Source organism: Ursus americanus, chromosome 18, assembly GCF_024610735.1.
Source record: "Ursus americanus isolate L20-20 chromosome 18, mUrsAme1.1.p, whole genome shotgun sequence".
In the NCBI taxonomy this organism is placed as follows: Eukaryota; Metazoa; Chordata; class Mammalia; order Carnivora; family Ursidae; genus Ursus; species Ursus americanus.
The window spans coordinates 35,140,844-35,162,428 of NC_142144.1; the positions used below are offsets into that span (position 1 = coordinate 35,140,844).

The 21,585-nt window shown below is 51.6% G+C and overlaps 2 protein-coding genes and 1 long non-coding RNA gene across 4 annotated transcripts; 2 read left to right on the forward strand and 1 right to left on the reverse strand.

Annotated features, from left to right (window-relative positions):
• Positions 1 to 224: 224 nt before the first annotated feature.
• CD72 (CD72 molecule) lies at positions 225 to 7,372 on the forward strand. Of its 2 annotated transcripts, XM_045780627.2 has the most exons (9): positions 225 to 450; positions 540 to 638; positions 1,277 to 1,348; positions 1,941 to 2,030; positions 2,366 to 2,701; positions 5,211 to 5,359; positions 5,982 to 6,100; positions 6,807 to 6,953; positions 7,238 to 7,372. In XM_045780627.2, exons 1-8 carry the CDS (start codon positions 369 to 371, stop codon positions 6,946 to 6,948), a joined length of 1,089 nt encoding a protein of 362 aa, XP_045636583.1. In that variant the 5' UTR covers positions 225 to 368; the 3' UTR covers positions 6,949 to 6,953; positions 7,238 to 7,372. The 2 variants fall into 2 exon arrangements, 1 of the variants encoding a protein (XP_045636583.1); XR_015727417.1 differs by lacking the exon at positions 7,238 to 7,372 and having other exon boundaries at positions 5,211 to 5,303; positions 6,807 to 6,942.
• Positions 7,373 to 7,498: 126 nt separating this feature from the next.
• Positions 7,499 to 12,847, reverse strand: TESK1 (testis associated actin remodelling kinase 1). The gene is made up of 10 exons (XM_045780626.2): positions 11,591 to 12,847; positions 11,350 to 11,471; positions 11,172 to 11,220; positions 10,533 to 10,679; positions 10,117 to 10,199; positions 9,856 to 9,946; positions 9,532 to 9,615; positions 9,292 to 9,381; positions 9,041 to 9,155; positions 7,499 to 8,706 (listed from the first exon to the last, which is right to left on the reverse strand). The coding sequence occupies exons 1-10, from the start codon at positions 11,807 to 11,809 to the stop codon at positions 7,820 to 7,822; spliced, it is 1,887 nt and encodes a 628-aa protein (XP_045636582.1). The 5' UTR covers positions 11,810 to 12,847; the 3' UTR covers positions 7,499 to 7,819.
• Positions 12,848 to 13,393: 546 nt separating this feature from the next.
• LOC148108587 (uncharacterized) lies at positions 13,394 to 20,308 on the forward strand. The gene is made up of 3 exons (XR_015727419.1): positions 13,394 to 13,540; positions 15,386 to 15,463; positions 20,046 to 20,308. It is a non-coding gene; the product is annotated as an uncharacterized LOC148108587 (long non-coding RNA).
• The last annotated feature ends 1,277 nt before the right edge of the window (positions 20,309 to 21,585 follow it).

Sequence of the window (21,585 nt, forward strand, 5' to 3'; positions counted from 1 at the left end):
AGCCCTGCCAAAGTGCATCCGGGACGCATGAAGGGGGGGGGGCACAGGCAGGACGAAGGGACAGGCCTGAGTAGTGATCCGGTGACACCTCCAGGCTCTACCCCCATGTTCTGGACCTCAGTTTCCCATCCGCTGTCCCTCTGGCGGAGGCTCAGGGATGCAATCTGCTTCACTGAACCCATCTGTCTGACACTTGCTGACATCTTCCTCTTTTGTAACTGGAAGTCACAGGGCAAAGCACTAAGCTGTGCAGTCACAGAAGGGACACAGACCCCAAAAGTGTGAAGGGACAGAGGGGAGAGTGTCAAGGGAAGCTTGGGGCTGGTGGAAGAAGGTGGAGACGGGTGGGAGCAGAGGTGCTCAGGGCAATGGCTGAGGCCATCACCTACGCAGACCTGCGGTTCGTGAAGGCTCCCCTGAAGAAGAGCATCTCCAGCCGGTTAGGACAGGGTAAGGGTGCAAGAGGCATCTTCTTTATTTTGCAACCCCATGCTCCCTCATGACCCCACCCCCACTTCCACCTTTTCTCTCCCCTCCAGACCCAGAGACTGATGAGGATGAGGAACTCACCTACGAGAATGTACAAGTGCCCTCAGTCTCAGGTGGCTTGGCTTCTTCTGGAGTAGGGGACAAAGCAGGTACGGAGAGTCCAGAGGATGTATGTTTGACGGGGTGGGGTGTGCATGTGGTGTGTAGTGTGTGTGTGTTGAGCTGGGAGTCCACTGTACTCTTGAGCGTGGTGGGCGGATGGCACAATATCTCTGGGAAAGGAGGGGGTGCTCAGGAAAGAGAAGAATGAGCCCTGGATAAATGGGAGCCAGGCAAGAATAAAGCTCTCAGGGGCAAGGTGGAGGTCCCAATGGGCTCCGAGGAGAGATCAGGGCAGCCCCTGTGGGGAGATGAATTCAAATGGGAAATGGGGAGTCACGGGACAGAGAAAAGGGCAGGGGAGAGGATGAGAGCACTCCCGGGGAGAAGGTTTGGGGCAGGCAGATGTGGGGGGGGGGGGCGCGCTGAGTAAAACCTAAGGGGAGACCCAGGAGGGAGAGGAAGGGGTCCCGGGGGAGAGGATGTAGTAAGACTCAGGAGAGACGCAGGGTCCTGGGGGAGATGCGGGACTCCGGAGAGTGCTAACGGTGTCCCAGAGCATCTCAGGGTGTCGCAGAAGGCATCTCGGGCCAGGCTGGAGAGGGAGAGGGAGAGGGGGAGAGGGCGGAAAGAAGGGGAATTTCCCGGGGCTTCCTATCCCCTGACTGGAGTCGCCGCGGGTCCTCAGGGCTCCAGTCAGGGCAGCCAGCCGCGTCCTGGAGCTCCGTGACGTCACCCGCTGCCGGGAGGCTCCTCGCGGGTGAGTACGAGCCCTCCCCGCCGGCGCGCGCCCCCAGCGGCCCGGCAGGCGCTCGGGCACGCGGGGCGGGGCCTCGGGCCGGGCGGCTTCTCCCACCTCGCGGACCCCGCCAGGCTGCGCGGGGTGGCCCCCAAGCACGTGCTGTCGGGGTCCCAGCGGGGCTGGTGCTGGGCCCGGCTGTGTGCGGGTCCCGTACCCAGAGTGAGCCCGGCCTGAGCGGGCCGCCCGAGACCCTTCCCTGCCTCTTTGACCCCCATACCCATATGTATCATTCCCACAGGTTGACCCAGATCCTCCCTCCTCCCCGCTTACGGTGGTCCCCATTCACGTACCCCCGTCCTCTGTCTCCGGCTGAGATTTAGTTCCCACCCTACAAGGTAGCGCCCCTCAATCCTTACCAGTAATGATCCCAGCCCTTGTTCTGAAACACCTTCCTTCCACTACCCACGGAATTCACTACGCGACAAAGCCCACCATGCCCGCACCACATCCTCTGAGGGGTGCTCTTTCCCATGAATATCCCCCACCCACCAGCCCCTCAGTCTGTAAACTTTCCTGGGGCTCTCTGCCTTCATCCCACTGTCTTCCTAAGGCCGTGCAGCCTGTACGCAGTACCTGTTTCTCGGCCTGCTCCTCACCTGCCTGCTGTTAGGGGTGGCCGCCATCTGCCTGGGAGTGCGCTGTGAGTATGGCTGTCCCCCATTTCCCATTTATCCCAAGCAAGTTTCTCCCCTACTCTCCCCAAACAGCTGCCCTTCCTCTGGGCAGGGCCAAAGTCACTACCGCCACATCCTTAGCTTTTCGTCCAGTTTCCAGCCAGGTCTGTTTTAGAGTACCGTGTCTTCCTAAATTGTCCTTACCCAATCCAGTACCTCCTTAAGCTTTAGGCAGTCAGAGCTTATATTTCAGCCTGTTTTGCAAAAATTTGCAAGAACAGAAAAAGGACTGACGCTGAAGTCTCAGGGCACCAGGGCATGGCTGAAGATGTCCTCCAAATCTCTCATTATGGCCGAACAGATCTGCAAGTGTCTCAGCAGCTCCAGCAGACGAACAAGGTTCTGGAAGCCACTAACAGCAGCCTGAGACAGCAGCTCCACCTAAAGATAACCCAGCTGGGGAAGAGGGAAGAGGATCTGCAGGGGTCCAGGAGGGAACTAGCCCTGAGTCAGGAAGCACTACAGGAGGAACAGAGGGTTTGCCAGGCTACCCAAGAGCAGTTACAGGCCTGCCAGTCTGAGAGGGAGAAGACAAAGGAAGCTTTGCAAAGTGAGGAGGTGCAGAGGACGACCTTGGAGCAGAGGCTGAGCAGCATGCGGGACGCACTGAAGCCCATATTCACATGCCCCTTGGCAGGTACCTGGTCTGGGAGAGGAGAGATGGGAGGGTCTGCTGTGAGGGATGGATCGAAGTGAGGAGACAGAGTCGTGGCAGCGGTCTGTCAGGGGGCCATTGAGTAGTTGAGGAAAGGGATAGCAAATGAGAGTGGCGGCCAACAGAGAGGAGGATCAGGCTGTTTTCTGGATTTAGGGCGACTCACCCAGCTCTAAGGCAGACCCTGTAGGTGGAAGGAGAATGGCAGCCGGCAATGCAGACCACACTGTCCAAAGCACCAAGCTCAGGGCTCTGCCCTTGGTATCAGTGTCAAAGATCTGGGAACCCCGGAATTGGGATGTGGAATTGGTTGTTTGCACATTTTTCTAAAGAGAGGGTCTGTAGCTTTATTTCTCCCTACATCTGAGATTCCCCAAGGGTTAAGAGTTACTGATTGATGAGGCACAGTCTGGGGGTGGGGCAAGGTAGCTGAAGCTCTCAAGCGTGGGTGGCACTCACAATGAGGTGGGTGGGGGTGATGTGGGGTAGGGAGCTGGAGTGGAGAGTTCATCTATTTTGAAGGCAGGAGCTCAGGCAGTATGTGGGCATGAGGGAGGGGGCCACATAAAAGGGGAGAGGCTGTGCAAGAAGTAGGCTGAGGTTTGAGGCAGGGAGCCAAGCCCAAGGCGACTGGAATGTTCATGGACTGGTTACCTATGGTCCAGGTTAGGCTCCGTCTAGCTCAGGGGGCATTGGGATACTCCCCCAAGGCTTAAGTGGAGAGTTGATATGCAGACACCCCCAACCCTCCTGTCTTTAGCCTTCTCATTCTCTGTGACCCTCAGTCCCAGGCAGTGCTGCCACCCATTTCCTCAGCTGCACCCCAGACCTCAGCATCCTGAACTGCTCTTCTGCCGGAAGGCCAGTTTCAGACCTCCACTCTGACCACAGCTGCCTCCTCCAGGCTTTCCCCACGCTTCTTCTTCAACCTCATTGAGGCCTCCAACCCACTGTCTCCCGTTTCCTCCCTTTGCCTCGGCTGTCACTTCTCTCTGCCCATCTTGGCTTCTGGGGCCCATCACTTCAGCTGCTCGTTCCTTTGTTCTGTTGTCCTTCTGGTGCACCAGAGTGGCACTGTCTCGACTCTGGATGAACTGCCCCCTTTGCCCCTGCCTGCACCCAGGTGTGCCATATTGTGCCATCATTCTGCTTGGTGCCACCAAAACTCTAGTCTGAACCTCAGCCCGTTCGTCGGTGCTGCCTGGCAGCTGTGCATTTGGCTTGTTCTCCGTGATAGCTCCGTACCCCACCACCCTCTCTCTTGCTTTTAGCAGGTGCCGTACTCCCTCAGAAGAATTCCTTCCATTTTCCACCACTGAGTCTATATATCCATTCACATTTTTGCCCACCCCCATCTTTTGCATGGATCACTGCAACAGCTTGCTGCATTGTTGGTCCTAAACATCCCTCTCCCCTCCCGCCTCCCCATCCACTTGCCATGTGGCAGCCAGGGTAATCCTTTTAAAAAAAAATCTGATCATTCCAGTTAATTAATTACATCAAAAGTTATGGACTACATACTATACGTCCAAGCACTTCGGATGGACAGTGAACAACAATCCTCTATGTAAAACCCTACATTGCTTACTCTTCCCTGTAATATGAAAATAAAAAAATCCTTAGCCTGGCTTCCGAGGTCCCTGCCTACCTTTTTCAGCATACCACTTACCCTCTCACCCTCTTCCATTTGGCCACACTGACTTTGTATTCCTTTTAATTGCCACAGGACAGAGGGTAGCTGGGTGAGGACATGAGACAATGTAGACAGAAGAGAGGGAGCTGGGGAAGGAGGAAGGATCTTTGAGTGCCGCAGGTAGGACTCCTGGAACAAAGCAATGAGAGAGGTGGCTTGGGATCAGGAGCACAGACTGGGGTACACGCTGTGAAAGAAAGAGAGATATTTGTTGCTTAGAGGTAGTCAGGGACAGAGGAACAGAGAAGAGACAGATTTTGGGGTGGGAGGGAAATGGAGAGAGTTCACATCAAGTGTCTGACAATTTCAGCAGAACAGGAGCCAAGGGTATTACTTGTGGAAGAGTGGAGAGAGGGAAGAAGGTGGCTAGCAGCTTGGAGGGTGTGGGCAAGTTTTGAATATGCATCGAGGAATGCTTTAGGGAGCAACTGAGACGATTAAGAGGCCAATTGAACACTTATGGGGGGCCCAGGGAGGTCAGCCAAAGTGTAGGGGGGGAGACTGCAATCATTCAGAAATTGGGAATAGTACCACCACCCTATTAAAATAAGCCTCCCAGACTGTTAAGGAGTGATGTTGTGAGTACTAAGACTTTTACTAAATATACATTGGAATGGCATTACCAGGGGAGGCCGGAGACGGATCACAAAGATGAAGGGCTAGAAATCAGTGAAGGTGCTGGGACTAGACCGAGGGGAACTGTTAACGACCGGACCCAGGAATCGTCACTTTTGTCCCAAATGGGGAGATCTCCCTCCTGGGTCTGGGCTGTCCTGTCACGTTCTTTCTGGTTTATAGATAACTGCTGTCCTGTGGGCTGGATACTGAACGAGAGGAGCTGCTTTTACATCTCATATGCGGAGAGAACTTGGGAGGAGAGCCAGAACCACTGTAAATCTCTGTCCTCTGACCTGGCCACATTCAATGACATTTCTTATTCTTTTTCAGTAAGCATACCTTGCTTGCAGATTGTAGTGGGTACTGTAAGGTAGAGGGATATATGTCATCGAGTCAGGAACGGCAGTGCGTACAGGGCATGCGCTCCTTTTCCGTGCGGCTTCTCAGCACAGCACTCCAGGTGGCCCCTACCAACCGGCCAGAGTTGGCACGAGAGTTGAAGCTCATGAACCATCTTTATTTTTACGTTTCTCATCTCAGCTTTCTGGTCAACTCTCCAGGGCTGCTTAATAGCTTCTTTGACTCTTATGCCCTCTCAGGCAGAGAGGTCCCATATCTGGTGGGCTGGGTTGTTGGGACTGGGTCCATATGAACAGAGCAGCCCATGGAAACAATTCCCCTTCAAAGGCTGGCAGAAATTCTTAGCCAGCTGGGAGATGAACTGAAGGGTGAGCCGCATCTGCAAGGTGGCACTAGGAGGCCGCAGGGACAGGTCACCGATGGGCTGATGTCTTGTGCCAGACAGTCCTCTTGTCAAAGCTCCAAGACCTCCCTGTAGTGCTCATTTTCTTCCATCGGCCCACATCCCCTCCTCCCTACACTGCCCCCCCTCCATTGGAATATTTCTTATCATTCTCCACATACCTCTCGTCTCTCTGAATCTCCCCTCAGGTTACAAACCCCAACAGCGCGAGGAAGATGTTGACACAAATTAATCCACCTGGTTCATTTTGGGCTGTTTACGGCTTTGCTAAGAGGTGGCAGCAGGCTGATGGTAAAAGAGTCCTTGGGTAAGTCTGTGAGGACTTCTGGGCATACTCAACTTCGTAATTCCTTCATAAAGACATAGTAATGAGATTCCCCTCCAGCCCCCAAAGTTTTGGGAGGTCCTGCTCCCAAAATCCTTTTACAAGTCAGTATTGTAACTGCCTACCTGTCCATTTCCTTTCCTTGACTCTGTAGGATAGTCTTCTTCTCTGGCGCCTTCCCAGTACCTGGCAGTCCCAGGCACTTTTTTAAGTTACTAGGTTGGGACCTATGTCATCTTTCTCTCAGAGGGAGAAGCTGAGGCTTTAGCTAGGACTTTACCAGCTCATGAACCCTGGCATTCTAACTTCCCATCTCTTGACAAGGCTACCCAAACTGAGGTGGCACTTTCTCACTCAGGGCCTCTTGGGGCACTAGTTGCCTCAGGGAAGTAAGGGAGCAGTGGGATAACTTTGAAGATCAACTCCAGGGACCCTGAAACAGGGGAGTCATCTCCTATGTTCCCTATGGAATTTCCATCTTTAATATCTTGGGTGATTTTTCCCTCCCCTGGTCCTAAATCCTCTTTGAGTTAGAGTAGACATCTGTCCCTGAACCATACCTAAACATGGCCTTAGGCAAGCAGGGCAGGTTAGGACTTCATTGTGTTTAATGCAGGGCAAGGGGAGAGAATGAAGGGTGGGAGAGGAGGGGCAGAGCTTATCCCAGTTCTACCTCACCAATCTTTAGGTATTATGGTCAAAGCTCAAGATGTTACAAGGTACAAAGCAACTGGCCAAAAATACAGCAGGAGGACTGTACTAATCGCCTTCCCTGCATCTGTGAGATGGCAGCTTTCAAGAATCCAGATAGGGACCACTTTTTGCCCTGAGTTGGGTAAGCATGACACAGATCAACTGAGGCGTGGGAGTTGGGGAACAGGGAGGGAGAGGAACTCAGAGCAGGGGCTCAGAAGCCAGGGGTAAAACTTATTCCTGAGTGTGACGGTCACCTCTACAGCCTTCAGGGTCTCAGTCTGCTTATGTAAGGGGGGATCAGGCAGGAAAGGTCTGGAACTGAAGGGAGGCTGGTGATGTGGCCGTCCAGGGAGGTGGGATAAGCTGGATGAGGGTTCTTAGTAACAGTCAGCTGCAGAGCTCACTGGTGCTTTACTCTTATAGGTACTCATGCCAACAAGAGCCTGTACCCTTCCCCCCTAACTGCAGTCTGCAGGTCCTAAGATCATCTCCCTCCGGCGTCCCCTTACTCTGCCTGGGCAGTGCCCAGCCAACGGCTGATCCATGCCCAACACTTCTAGCCAGCCTGCTGCCTGCTTGAAATCCTGCCCCAGAAACTGGACTGTTCCAGGGAAACGGGTGAAGAAGTCGCTAGAAGAGATTTTGGCCTCCCCAAGAACTTCCCACAGTGGAATTGCAGGGGGGTGGAGGAGGGCGCATGGGCTGAGTGGATAGGGGCAGCCCGGAGCCAGCCAGGCAGTTTTATTGAAATTTTTTTAAATAATTTGCACGTGTTAGTCTCATGTGTCAGCAATGCTTTGTCTGGTTCAGTGATCGCCCACGGGAGAGCAAGCCCAGGGGCTAGATAGGAAATGTTCTGTCCCTTGAGTCCATGCTGAGGTTCCCCTACATGGGGAGAAGAGCCGGTCAGCCCATCTGGGGCTGGCACTGTCCAACATGTGTGCTCTGTCCTCACGGGGCATCCTGAAGGCCAAAGTTGGAGGCCAGAGACCACAGGCCCCACTGCTAAGAGCGCGCCCCGGGCAGCTGCAGGCCGGGTGTGGGAGGCTTGGCATGGTGCCCTCGGTGGCAGAGCAGACTGCCCGCCTCACAGTTCAGGTTGCGGTAGCGGGCAACAGCTGGTGTGGGGCGGGGGCACATCGATAGGAAGCCAAAGCTAAAAGGGCCAAGACAGCAGCCAGGGCAGGGCAGCCCCTCATCAGACTCCCGGGGAGCTGAAGGGGGTGGCGAGGGTTCTGTCCGCTCCAGGGCTGCTGCCCGGGGCAGGCTATGCTGGGCCCGGTTCCACGGCTCCCCAGCCCAGCCTTGTGGGGAGTTCACCACCACAGCTGGGGGGTTGTTGTTAAGAGCAGGTCCTGATCTAGGGGACCAGGGCTGGGAGGCCGAGGAACAAGTGCTGATGAAGTTGTCTGTGGCCACAGCCAGGGGCAGCTGGGGAGCCGGTCCTGGGGGTTCTGGCTCAGGGCTACTGCCCTCACACTCCATTCTTTCTTCAGCCGAGGGGCCCACACTGGGAGGGCCAGGACCTGGCAGTGCTGTCTCCATACGTCGGGGGAGCTCAGGGGATGATGGGAGCGAGCGGCAGCGACGGGCAGGTGTCCCAGGCTGGACCAGGGTCTCTGGAGTGGTCACCAAGGGCAACTGCATGGAGGGCAGTGGTGATGGTGGAACAAGGGGCAGGGGGGCGACCGGCTTGCTGGGTGTGTCCAACAGCTTGATCTTGCCTCCCCGGAGGTCTTCCCGGAGTGAGAAGGGGTTGACTCGAGTCAGATTGTCCCCCCAAGTCGGGGGGGATTCTGGTGATGGGGGCAGGAAGAGGTCTGACCGGCTTCGGGAAAGCCGGGGGTCTGGCCTAGGAAGTGTGGCAGAGGGACCCCCTCTTGAAACAGACCCTGTAGACAGAGAAGTCTGTGGTTACTGTTCTCAGCATTGATCATGGCTCCTTGAGGCCTCATTATTCACCAGGAGGCTGGTGGGACTAGAGCCCACAAAAGGGAGTCCACTGGGTAGTTTGGACAGGGGGAGATGTCACCTCTAGCCCTCCTTTACCTCTTCTTTCCTTCTTCCCCTCCCTTGGCTCTAGAATTTGAAAATATCTTATTTGAGATGTCCTTTCACAACCCCCCCCCCCCACCTTACAATTAATAAATACACTTAGTCTTAATCCCCTGAGTTCTGAGGAAGAGGCAAAAGGAATTCAGTTGGGTCAAGGTCATGCTCACTTACTCTGATTGTGTGTCAGTGGAGCTCTGGTGAGGGGGGCTGGCTCAGGCAGCTGCTCCAGGATCCATTCCAGGTGCTGGGTGATTTCAGTGAAGGGAGCACGAGTGCTAGGTTCCATCTGATGGGTAGAGACAGGGACAGCTTCACTCAGTGCTCCAAAAGAGGGTCCCTATATTTTCCTCCCACCACTTGGAGCAGAAGGGCCTTGCCAGCTGATGGATGGGGGTGGTGGGCAGGGAGAGAGAGGCTCTTACATTGCAGCAGTGGATGGCCAGGAGCAGGAAGGGCAGTGGGCAGTCATCCCCTACCAGGGTCCGGAAAGCAGGCACATCCAGGCCAAAGTCCTGTGGGGACAGAGAGGAGGAGGCCTTCAAGTCAGTCTTCCTTGGGTTCTCCTTCTGACCCCCAATCAGACCTCAACCTCCAGGGAACCCTCCTTGGTTAGGAGCTCCAGTCTGGAGCTCCCCCTTTTCAAACCTGGAGGCATCATTCACCTCAGTTCGGGGTAGGTAATCTGGGTCCGCAGGTACTCGCGCAATGAGCTCACAGAGGACAATCCCAAAGGCAAAGACATCGGCCTGGTGGGAAGGAGAGAATGTCAGCGGGAGGAACCCACGGTTTTCACGTCAGAATTTTGTCAGAATTTGGGGGAAGTCTTGATAGTTTCATGCATTGGAGGGGTGCCTATGAGAGGTCAACGGGGAATTTGGGGGTCTCCTAAATATTCAGTATGGCTGTTAAAGAACTTGGAATGGGGCCTTATAAAGTATCTCAAGGGTCTCTGGAAGGCCTTGGAATCTAAAGGATCGATGTCTTACCTTCTCATCATACAGCTCACCCCGCAACACTTCTGGAGCCATCCAGTATGGGGAACCTACCACGGCCAATGGCTCCTTTCTTGCCCCTTCCCTGCAGGGGTAGGGGCAGAGTGATCAGAGACATCCCACTCAGATAACCCCCCTAAACAAAAGGGGATGAGGTCAGCCCCCTCCCCACTCCAAATGAAATGTCTCTGGGGGCTTCACTTAGATAGGACCTCCTAGAAAGTTTGGGGGGGGGCACAGGGGCATTCACCTCACCTATACACAGGAATCTTTTCAGCCAGCCCGAAGTCACCCACAACAGCCGTGAATCCTCGGTCTTCCCGTCGGATGAGACAGTTCTGACATACATATAGCATCCCCACACACCCATCACCTTCTATTCTCTATCTCCCAATATATACCCCAATGCCCTGTCACTTCAGAGTAACCCCAACCCTCTCTGATCTCCCAGTTCTCCAATGCACCCCAATCTTTCAACATCATCTATCACTCCAAACATATCGTGGTACTCGGCCCCTCAGAGCTTCCCCTCCCCCCAGTCCCCATTCTCCAGGGCCTTGCTACTCCAACATCCTAACATGTCTACTATCCACATTCCAACATCTGTGGGCCGGTTACAATGTAATAGCCTCAAATCCCCTTTCATGCCTCCACCCACCTGGCCAGCCTACCTTGGATGTCAGGTCTCGGTGGAATACACCTTTGGCATGCAGGTACCGCAGGCCACGGGCAATGTCCAGAGCCAGGTGGAGCCTGACAGGCCAGGACAGGGGTTCCGGGGAGCTGAGCAGCTGTTCCAGGGTCCCCCCATTCATATACTGGGGCATAGGGGGGAGAAGGGGAATGAATGTCAAGGTTTCCGCCTGTACTCTAGGTCTCCCACTTATAAGCCAGGAGACACTCAGGAGGATCACAAAGTTCAGAAGGGTCAGTCTGTGCTCCTGGTTCCCCCACTCATATTCTAGGGCTGTCCTGTTCAAGGCATTGCAACTATTTAAATTACTAAGTTTAAACAAAATTAAACATTTAGTTCCGCAGTCACACTGGTCATATTTCTACTGCTCCCTAGCCACATGTAGCTATAGAACATTTTCATCACTGCAGAAAGTTCTATTGGACAGCATTGTGCAAAGAGAGAATGTGGCCAACTGAGGCATTTTATTTGTGGTTAGCCCAAAGGGAAGTTCAGGGAAGCGTCTCATGGGAGGAGGTCCTGCTGCCTCTCATTATTCCTCTGTAGATGCACTGGGCGCTGACTCCCTCTCCCCTTGGTGGTGGTGGGGGTCCCCTCCTTCCTGGCCCATCCTCACCTCTGTAAGAGCGTGCAGCTGCCCCTGGTGCACACACACCCCCATGAACCTGGAAGAGGATGGGGAAGATAGGAGGGTAGGCTGTAAGAGTCCAGGCCCCTCTATAGTTCCCACTTTTCCCGCGGGATCTTTCCTCTTCTCCCAGCAAGCTTCTCAGCAAGCGGCTGGGGCCGCTCACCTTAGGATGTTGGGGTGTCGGAGCCGGTTCATCAGCTGCACTTCCCGTAGCGTGTTTCCCCGGTTACTGGGGAGTCTGTTCATTTTCAGCACCATGACTTGCCCTGACTGTCGGTGCCTAACCTGGGGGCGGCATAGGTTCGCGAGTCCCGGTCAGATCCGCCAGGTCGCACGGGTCCCCCTAGTTCCAGCCTCGCGTCTAAGGCTCGGACCCGCCCCTCTGCCCTCTCTGATGATCCTACCTTGTAGACCTCAGAGAAGAAGCCGGCCCCGATCTTCTCGGCGCAGTGGAAATCGTCCACGCGCGCCAGGCTGGACACGGCGCTGCGGAGAGCCCGGTAGGAGGAGGGGCGGCCCCGGCCCGGGCCTCCACCCGTGCCCCCCGGTCCCGGGGGCCCCTCCCCCGGCGCCTCTCCCGGCCCTGGCCCAGGGCCCCGCAGTGGGGGCCGTTCCCCGGCCATGGCCGGGCCCCCAGCCCGGGCCTGCCTCACATGGCAGGGTCGCCAGGGCCCGGGCAGGCCGCGCTTGCCATGGGCGTGCGCCCAGCCAGATCCGGGACGCCGGGGCTCCCGCTCCCGCCCTGGAGAATGGAAGATCCGCGGAAGATCTTGGGCCCGCCCCCGCCGCGCCGGCTTGCAGGGCCTGGGTAGACGCCGCTCCGCTTTGCTCTGCGCAAGGCCTGGGCCTGGGCCTGGGCCGGGCGGTGGCGGTGGCTCTCCTGGGCGCCGGCGGGCAGGCGGGCGGGCTCCCCGCAGGCGGAGGCGGGCTGGCTGGCGGGCGGGCGGCCGCTGCTCCGCTTAGCCGCTGGGGCTCGGGCTCCGCGGCCTGCCGGGGGCGGGGCTGAGCCGGGCCTCCGCTTAACTCCTTCCAGCCCGGCCCACGGGCAGCGGCCACGCCCCCTCAGGTACGCAACCCCCAACCGGCGGCCGCGACACTCAAGGCGAGTGGGTCTGGGACGTCGGGGCCAAATAAGTTCGGGCCCGAGCTGAGTAACTGAAGGGACTTATGGGCTGACTGTGCGTACGCGCAGCTCAAATGTCTTTTAGCTGCCCTGTGAGTCCTTTCTCTCCTCCCACGCTCAGGCCACTGTCTGAGGAGAGCCGGGCTCAGGAAGCCGCCGGATTCCTGGGCTCCGTGGGCCAGCAGGGCAGAAAAGTAGACCGTTCAGGGTCAGACACAATCGGAGGTAGCCCAGCAACCTGCCTACCTTCCCGGCCTCCGCTCTGGCTCAGCCTACCCATTTCCCAGGTCTCGACCCCTACACCTCTGGATTCCCTGACACCTTCTCCCCTCTCGGGAGGTTGTGATGCCTCAGGCCTGTATAGTGAGCCCGTGGCCAGCCCGTCCCAGGTGTGGCCACACACCTCCTTACTCCATCCCGCCTCCCTCGAATAAAGTTCAAAGGAAAAGAGGAGTATCCGCCCGGTGACCACCCAGCCTGAACCTTCCTCTTACTCTTTCCTCCAAACTGCCCTATCTCTCTGCAGAAAAGCCTCCACCTGCCCGGAAGCCCCTCCTTCCGTGGGATCCCACCCCTCGGCAAAACCCCGCCCCTCCAGGAGCCCTTCCCTTCGGAGACCCCCCCCCCCCACCCCTTCAGAGGAACCGTTCCTCAGTACGGTACTGCCGCCGTCGGTGTGTACCAGAACCCCTCAGTGCAACACCCCTCTGTCTGTTCCTCCCACACAATGAGACCCCCCCCCCAGAGTGACTCCGCCGGTCACTGTGACCCCTCCTCTCAACGTGACTCCTCCCCTCAGTGTGGCCCAGCCCTTATCAGTGTGACCCCTCTCAGAAGGTTCCGCCCTCCCCCTCGTAGGAATCCAGAGTGCCCCCTCAGGCTGGAGGAGGAGCTGCAGCTGGCCTCTTTTAAGTCGGCGCTGGGCCCTGAATGCGCAGGCACTGCGCACCCGCCTTACCCAACGCTTCCGGTTCTCCGCTGGCTCCTCCCCCCGGGCGTCGGTGAAATAGCCAATTATCGCCAGGGATGAGTGACGTCGCTCGATTCGACGGACACCTCCGGGGCAAGCGTTTGCGGGCGGCAGTGAGCATCTCGCCACCTAGCGGCGGAATGGAGGGCGGCGGGAGTGGAAGCTGCAGGTCTCCGGAGGGAAACGCGTTGCGACAGTGGTTCAGGGAGGAAGGCTGAATTCTTTTCAAAAATTCTCGAGTACTGCATTTCTATTTTTGTGGTAAGATGGAAAGGAAATTTATACAAGCACAGTCTGCATCCATATGGGTGCTCGCCTTCTGACAAGTCCTGGCCTGTGTTTATGAGAGTTGGAGCTGAGTTCTATTTAGTTGTCCAGGGCTAATGAGTGGAGAAAAAGCGGTCTTAGATTTACAAACGGTGCCTTAGGGTGGAGAGAAGGCCGGAGAGAAGGCACGGGCACCGTGCAACAGAAGGTTTCGCACAGGTTTGGAGAGAGAATGGGAGAAATTCGCAGTCGTCCTAGAGCCAGGGGAGGCAGGCAAGTCTTGAGAACAACATATGCCTGGGCCTTATGCATCATATTCATTCTTCCAGAGTCAGTTTGGTCTCAGCAAAACAAACTCATTCATCACCTTAATGTTAGCATCCACTAATTAATTTGTAAGTTTGCTTTCCATAGTTGTATGAGATAAGCACTAGGAATTTATGCTTCATTTTGTTAAAATAATAGTACAATAGATAATTTAATCAAATATATCTGACCCTTTGAGAGTTACTATTGTTGGTGGTAGTAATTCCAAGCATAGGAACCAGGATCCTGTTGTAGAAAGATCACTGTGGTTGTCGTATGGAGGCAAGGAGATTGCCAATCCGTCAGTCAGGAGAGGGTGAGAGACTGAACTAGGATAGGGATAGTAGGGAAGGAGAGGAGGAAACATTCGACTAATATTGGAAAACTTGCTGATTGATTTAGTATCTAGAGTCAGTTCAATGGAGGGAAGGAGCATCAGCCAGGATAATTTTTTAATTTTTTTAAATTATTATTTTAATTATTATTATTTTTTAAAGATTTTCTTTATTTGAGAGAGAGCACAAGTGGGGTAAGGAGCAGAGGGAGAAGCCGACTTAAGCAGGGGGAGGAGCCAAGAGAGGGAGAGGCAGACCTCCACTGAGCAGGGAGCCTGTGGTGGGGCTCCATCCTGAGGCTTGGGGATTATGACCTGAGTTGAAGGCAGATGCTTAACTGACTGAGCCACCCAGGCTCCCCAGGATTTTTTTTTTTTTTTTTTTAAGGATTTGAATTATTTGTTTGAGAGAGCAAGAGAGCACGAGTTGGTGGTTGTGCAGAGGGAGAAGGAGAAGCAGACTCTCTGCTGAGCAGGGAGCCTGATGTGGGGGCTCGATCCCAGGACCGGGAGATCATGACCTGAGCCTAAGGCAGATGCTTAACCGACTGAGCCACTCAGGTGCCCAGGCCAGGATCATTTTTAAATTTGAGCTTAGATGACTGGATGGTATCAGCTGAGATAAAGAAGCCAGGAGGAGGAAAGTTTGGGGGAAGACAGATGATTGCCATAAGAAAAGGGGTGACGATAAAGGAAACTATGAAGGTAGATGTCGCCATTCAAGTAGGGTGTATAGAGGGAGAAATGGGCTGACAAGAATCGGAACATCAACATTAAAAGGGTGGGGGGGCATCTGGGGGGCTCAGTCGGTTAAGTGTCTGTCTTCATCTCAGGTCATGATCCCGGGGTCCTGGGATGGAACCCCGTGTCAGGCTCCCTGCTCAGCGGGGAGTTTGTTTCTCCCTCTGCCCCTCTGCCTACTTGTGTGTTCACTCTTTCTCAAATAAATAAAATATAAAAGTAAATAAATAAATATATGGGTGGGTGGATGAAGAGAATTCCATGAAGAAGACTGAGAAGAAACAAGGTGAAAAGATAGGAAGAGAATCTAGAGAGACTGGTGCCATGGAATCCAAGGAATGGGGAATTTAGGGAAAGTGGAATAATGAACAGCATTAAATAGTAGAGTGGGTCTGCTAAGATAAGTTTTCAGTATTCCTTAAGTTAGGCTATTAGAAGATCTTTTTGTTGTTTTTCAGACTTTTATGATGGAAAAATGTCAAACATGAAAAGAAGAACAAGTAGAGAATAGAACAATGAACCCTTATTTATGTCGGGTAAGACCATTTGTGGAGACCCTTGTGCAAAATCACTTACCTGTGCCTCAGTTGTATTGTTGCCGTAAATGAGCTGGCTGAGGTGAAGGTACCTGCTTTCATGCACCTTCTATGCCAGTGATTCTCCAATGATCAATTCATGGTCAGTCTTGTTTCATATATACTCTATGCCCCTGCTGTCTCCCCCCACCTAATTATTTGGTGTATATTGCTAATACTATATCATTTCATCAACAAATATTTCAGTATGTCAACCTCTAAAAGATAAGTATTCTTCTTTATTTTTTTAAAAGGGGCGCCTGCGTGGCTCAGCTGTTAAGCGTCTGCCTTTGGCTCAGATCATGATACCAGGACCCTGAGATCGAGCCCTGCATCGAGCTCCCTGCTCAGCGGGAAGCCTGCTTCTCTCTCTCACACTCGCCTTGCTTGTGTTCCCTCTCTCGCTGTCTCTTTCTGTCAAATAAATAAAATCTAAAAAAAAAAAAAGATTTTATTTATTTGCCAGAGAGAGAGAGACAGAGAGTGGAAGAGTATAGCAGGGGGAACAGCCGGCAGAGGGAGAAGCAGACTCCCTGCTGAGCAAGGAGCCCGATGCTGGACTTGATCCTAGAACCCTGAGATCATGATCTGAGCCAAAGGCAGACGCTTAACTGACTGAGCCATCCAGGCACCCCAGGAGTCTTCTTCTTCTTCTTCTTTTTTTAAAGATTTTATTTATTTGACAGAAATGGAACACAAGCAGAGGGGAGGTGGAGAGGAAGAAGCAGGTCCTCGCCGAGCAGGGAGCCTGATGTGGGGCTCCCAGGACCTGGGATCCCAGGACCCTGGGATCATGACCTGAGCCAAAGGCAGACGCTTAACAGGCTGAGCCACCCCAGCTCCCCGCAGCCAGAAAATTCTTTATTGTTAGGGGGCTGTCCCTCGCCTCTACCCACTGCATGCCAGTAGCAGCTCTCCTAGTTGTGATACCAAAAATGTCTCTAGATATTGCCAGTTGTCCCCTGGGGGACAAAATTGTCCCTGAGAATCACTGCTCTGGTTTCATCAATGTAGGAGTTAGAAAATGATACTCATTCTTCTTTTTTTTTTTTTTAAAAGATTTTATTTATTTATTCGACAGAGAGAGAGACAGCCAGCAGGAGAGGGAACACAAGCAGGGGGAGTGGGAGAGGAAGAAGCAGGCCCACAGCGGAGGAGCCTGATGTGGGACTCGATCCCATAATGCCGGGATCACGCCCTGAGCCGAAGGCAGACGCTCAACCGCTGTGCCACCCAGGCGCCCCAGAGAGAGAGAATCTTAAGCAGGCTCCATGCTCAGTGCGGGGCCTCACACAGGGTTCAATCTCACAACCCTGAGATCATGACCTGAGCTGAAATCAAGAGTTGGATGCTTAACTGACTGAACCACCCAGGCACTCTGAGGATTTTTTAAAATAGTACCATTATGAACTCATAATTTAACACATGTATGATGTGTCTCAATTGTTAGCTGTTTTTATCATTTTTAAATTGTCCTGTTTTGGCCAGTGGGAATGAGTCCTTTTGACACAACCCTTAAGGTTTTTTGCTATTTGATTTGGTAAAATGTTCCAGGCTCATTTTGTGCACTCCTAGACTAGAGCTCGTATCAGCTATTTTTTCCAATGATTCATAGTTCCTTTTAGTTAGAAATGGTATTTAGAGACCACAGCGTGGCTACTAGGGATATAAGATTACTTGGCCTTAGGAAGGGCAGTTTCATGAATATAGTTGATTACCTATTCTTCTCAAAACAGTCCTCTCTACCATCTCTTTATTATGAAAAATTTCAAACGTGCAGAAAAGTTGAAGGAATGCATGGTGAATACCTGTATACCTTCATCTAGTCTCAACAATTGTTAACGTTTTGCTCTTTGTTCTGTGTCTCTCTCTCTAATGTGGTATACGATATATGAGCTGATAGAATATAATACATTTTTATTGTACCATTTGAAAGTAACTTGTAGGCATCATGGCACTTCATTAGCATTGTCTCCTAAGGCCATTTTCTGTGTAACCAAAATACCATCTCAAATTCCTTTCTTCATTTAATTTCTTGATTCTCCTCACATTTTATGGGCTCTTTCTTCTAGGTCTCTTTTGCTGATCTTCTACATCTTCCCGATCTCTAAACACTGACATACCCAGGGCTCCATCATTGGACCTCTGCTCTTCTTTCTACACACTTATGCGGCAGGTCATTTCATTAACTCCAAGGCTTTAAATACTGTTCATAGCTAATAACTCCCATTTTCTCTTCCACCTTTCCTCTGAACTCGGCTCCTATTTTCAGTTGCTTACTCATCAGCTCCAGTTGGATATCTTTTTTTTTTTTTAAGATTTTATTTATTTGAGACAGAGAGAGAGTGTGCACAAGCTGGGGGAGGGGCAGAGGAAGAGGGATAAGCAGACTTCCCATGGAGTGGGGAGCCTGATGTGGGGCTCAGTCCCAGGACCCTGAGATCATGACCTGAGCCAAAGTTAGACGCTCAACCAACTGAGCCACCCAGGTGCCCCATATCATCTTTTTTTTTTTTTTTTTAAGATTATTTATTTTAGAGAGAGAGTGCTCATGTGCTTGTGTTTGGGAGGGAAGGGGCAGAGAGAGAAAATCTCCAGCAGACTCTTCGCCGAGCATGGGAGCGGGACATGGGGCTCAATCCTATGACCCATGAGATGATGGCCTGGGCTGAAACCAAGAGTCGGACACTTAACAGACTGAGCCACCCAGGCGCCCCCTCTAGTTGGATATCTAACTGGCTTTTCAAAATCAGTGGGTACAAAGCAGAACTCTTGAATCTTGTACCTCTTTCCCAGCTTTTCTCTAAGGCTTTCCCATCTCAGTAAATCTAATCCATTAGGTGCTCAGGCAGGACAATTCAGAGTTATCCTTGACTTTTCTCTTTTTCTCTACCCTATATTCAGCATATCAACAAATTGCGTATGCTAAATGTTTGAAATCTATCCATATCTTGATCACTTCTGACATTTCCACTGCCTCTGACCCCATCTAAGCCACCTCTGCCTCTTGCCTGGATTTTTGCAGTAGTCTTCTTTTTGGTCTCTGTTTACGCCTCTGTCTCCCTACAGCCTCTTCTCTACCCAGCATCTAGAATACTCCTGCTTAAGGTGTAAGTCAGTTCATTTTCTCTCTCTGCTCAAAACCTCCATTATCTCATTCAGAATCAAATTCAAAATCTTTACTATCAGGATGCTTGGGTGACTCAGTTCGTTAAGCGTCTGCCTTTGGCTCAGGTCATGATCCCAGGGTCCTGGGATTGAGTCCTGCATCAGGCTCCTTGCTCAGTGGGGAACCTGCTTCTCCCTCTGTGTGCTGCTCCCCGTTTGTGCTCTCTCTCCCTCTCCCTCCCTCACTCTCTGACAAATAAATAAATTAAAAAAAACCCATAAAACAAAAAATACAAAATCTTTACTATGGTTTTTTTCTAATACTTATATCTTTGATTTCTGTTATTTTGCTTGAGACCTTCAGTATAGTATTGAGTGAAGTAATGGCAGTAGACGCTTGTATCTTGTTCCTGATCTTTAAAAGAATGTTTTTGATTTTTCACTATTAAGTTTCATGTTTACCGTGGGGTTTTTTGTAGCTATGTATACCAGTTAGCTCTTACCACAAAAGCGGCATGTAACTAATCATATCAAAACCCAGTGGCATAGGGATACCTGGGTGGCACAGTCAATTAAGCATCCAAATCTTGATTTTGGCTCCGGTCATGATCTCCGGGTCCTGGGATTGAGTCCTGTGACGGGCTTCCCACTCAGCAGGGAGTCTCCTTGTCTCCCTCTCCCTCTACTCTTCCCCCTGCTTGCACTCTCTCTCTCTCTAAAATAAGTAAATAAATCTTTAAAAAAATTTTTTGAGAGAGAGAAAGTACAAGCAGGGGGAAGGGCAGAGGGGGAGAGAGAGAGAATCTCAAGCAGGCTCCACGCTTAGTGCAGAGCCCAATGAGGGGCTCGATCTCAGGACCCTGAGATCATGTCCTGAGCCAAAATCAAGAGTTGGATGCTCAACCAACTGAGCCACCCAGGGGCCCCAGTAAATAAATCGTAAAAAAAAAAAAAAACAACCAAAAACCCAGTGGCACAAAACAATTACTAATTCTCCTAAATCCATGGGTTGACTGGGGTCAGCATTCTAAACTAGGATTGGCTAGCATGTTTTGCTGTGTGCCATTTGTCTCTCTTCCTGGGACCAGCTGGATAGCCTGGGCATTTTCTTCTCATGGCGATGGAAGAAATGTAAGACGACAAGTACGGTTTTGCAACTGCTTTCATGTCTGTAGGTCATAACATGTCTGTCAAAATTCCCGTGGCCAAAGCAAGTCATATGGCAAAGCCCAAAGTATACTCTCTCTATAGTGGGGTGGTAGGCAGGGAGAAAAGATTTCTAAACAATGATATAGTATATTAATTAATTTTCTAAAATTAAACTAACTTTGTATTTATAGAATAAACCTAACTTGATCTTGATTTTTTTTTTTCTTCTTTTCCTTCCCTTTTCCCCCTCCTCCTCTCTCTCCTTCTTCTCCTCTTGCATTATTAGATTTGGGTTGCTTTTTTGGGTATTTTACAATTTTATCTTTTATCAGTTTTATATTGAAATATAATTGAAATACCATATAACTCACCCATTTAAAGTATAAAATTTGGGGGTGCCTGGATGGCTCAGTTGTTAAGCATCTACCTTTGGCCCAGGGCGTGATCCCAGAGTTCTGGGATCAAGCCCCACATCAGGCTCCTCCGCTGGGAGCCTGCTTCTTCCTCTCCCACTCCCCCTGCTTGTGTTCCCTCTCTCGCTGGCTATCTCTCTGCCAAATAAATAAATAAATAAATAAAGTCTTAAAAAAAAAGTATAAAATTCAGTGGTTTTTGTCGTATTCACTGAATTTTGCAACTATCATCACAATCCATTCTAGAATATTTTCATCATCCCAAGAAGGAACCTCATGTCCACTGGCAGTCACTCCCTATATCCCCCCCCCCCGCCCACCCCAACTCCTTTACCCATAGTCCTAGGCAACCATTAGTTAACTTTCTCATTGTATAAATTTGCCTCTTCTGGACATTTCATATATGGAATCATGCAACAGATGGGCTCTTGTATCTTGCTTTCACTCAGCATAGTGTTTTCAAGGTTCGTCCATGTGATAGCATGTATCAGTACTTCATTCTTCTCTTTTCTTGGCAAATAATATTCCATTGTGTGAATGTACTGTTTATCTGTTCATCCGCTGATTGTCATTTGGGTTGTTTCCACTGTTTGGCTCTTATGAATGATGCTCCTATGAACACTCACGTGCGGGTTTTTGTGTGGACACACATTTTCATTGCCTCATGTTCCTTTTGATTTATTTATTTATTTATTTATTTTTATTTTTTATTTTTTATTTTTAAAGATTTTATTTATTTATTTGACAGAGATAGAGACAGCCAGCGAGAGAGGGAACACAAGCAGGGGGAGTGGGAGAGGAAGAAGCAGGCTCATAGCAGAGGAGCCTGATGTGGGGCTCGATCCCACAACGCCGGGATCACGCCCTGAGCCGAAGGCAGACGCTTAACCGCTGTGCCACCCAGGCGCCCCATGATTTTTTTTTTTTAAAGACTTTATTTAACAGAGAGAGACAGCCATCGAGAGAGGGAACACAAGCACGGGGAGTGGGAGAGGAAGAAGCAGGCTCCCAGCAGAGGAACCTGATGTGGGGCTCGATCCCATAACGCCGGGATCACGCCCTGAGCCGAAGGCAGACGCTTAACGACTGAGCCACCCAGGTGCCCCTCCTTTTGATGTGTTTTGTTCCTCTGTTACTCCTTTACTACCTTTGTTGGTTTAAACCAGTATTTTTTAGCATGTAATTCTAGTTTTCATATTTTTTAAAACATATTTTAGTTACTTTCTTAGGGGTTGCTCTAGGGATTACAATCTAGTCAAATTGTTGGAAGGCAAACACACAGTTGCCTCAGCCTTATGTAGTTGATTTGCTTTGGGTAATCCTCGGAAGAACACTTGGATATTCTGGAGTCCCCCAGCATGACATCTAACTGGTCGTGCTGGCTAAAGCTATTCGTATTTGAATTTATTTTCC

Bases quoted from the DNA above. Each gene is read 5' to 3' on its own strand.
- CD72 (XM_045780627.2), top strand. From the start codon at position 369: ATGGCTGAGGCCATCACCTACGCAGACCTGCGGTTCGTGAAGGCTCCC. The intron at 639-1,276 runs GTACGGAGAGTC...GCGGGTCCTCAG, and splicing joins TGGAGTAGGGGACAAAGCAG to GGCTCCAGTCAGGGCAGCCA. The intron at 2,702-5,210 runs GTACCTGGTCTG...TCTGGTTTATAG, and splicing joins ATTCACATGCCCCTTGGCAG to ATAACTGCTGTCCTGTGGGC.
- TESK1 (XM_045780626.2), bottom strand. From the start codon at position 11,809: ATGGCCGGGGAACGGCCCCCACTGCGGGGCCCTGGGCCAGGGCCGGGA. The intron at 10,680-11,171 runs GTGAGGATGGGC...CCTATGCCCCAG, and splicing joins AGCTGCACGCTCTTACAGAG to TATATGAATGGGGGGACCCT. The intron at 9,382-9,531 runs GTGAATGATGCC...CTGTCCCCACAG, and splicing joins ATTACCTACCCCGAACTGAG to GACTTTGGCCTGGATGTGCC.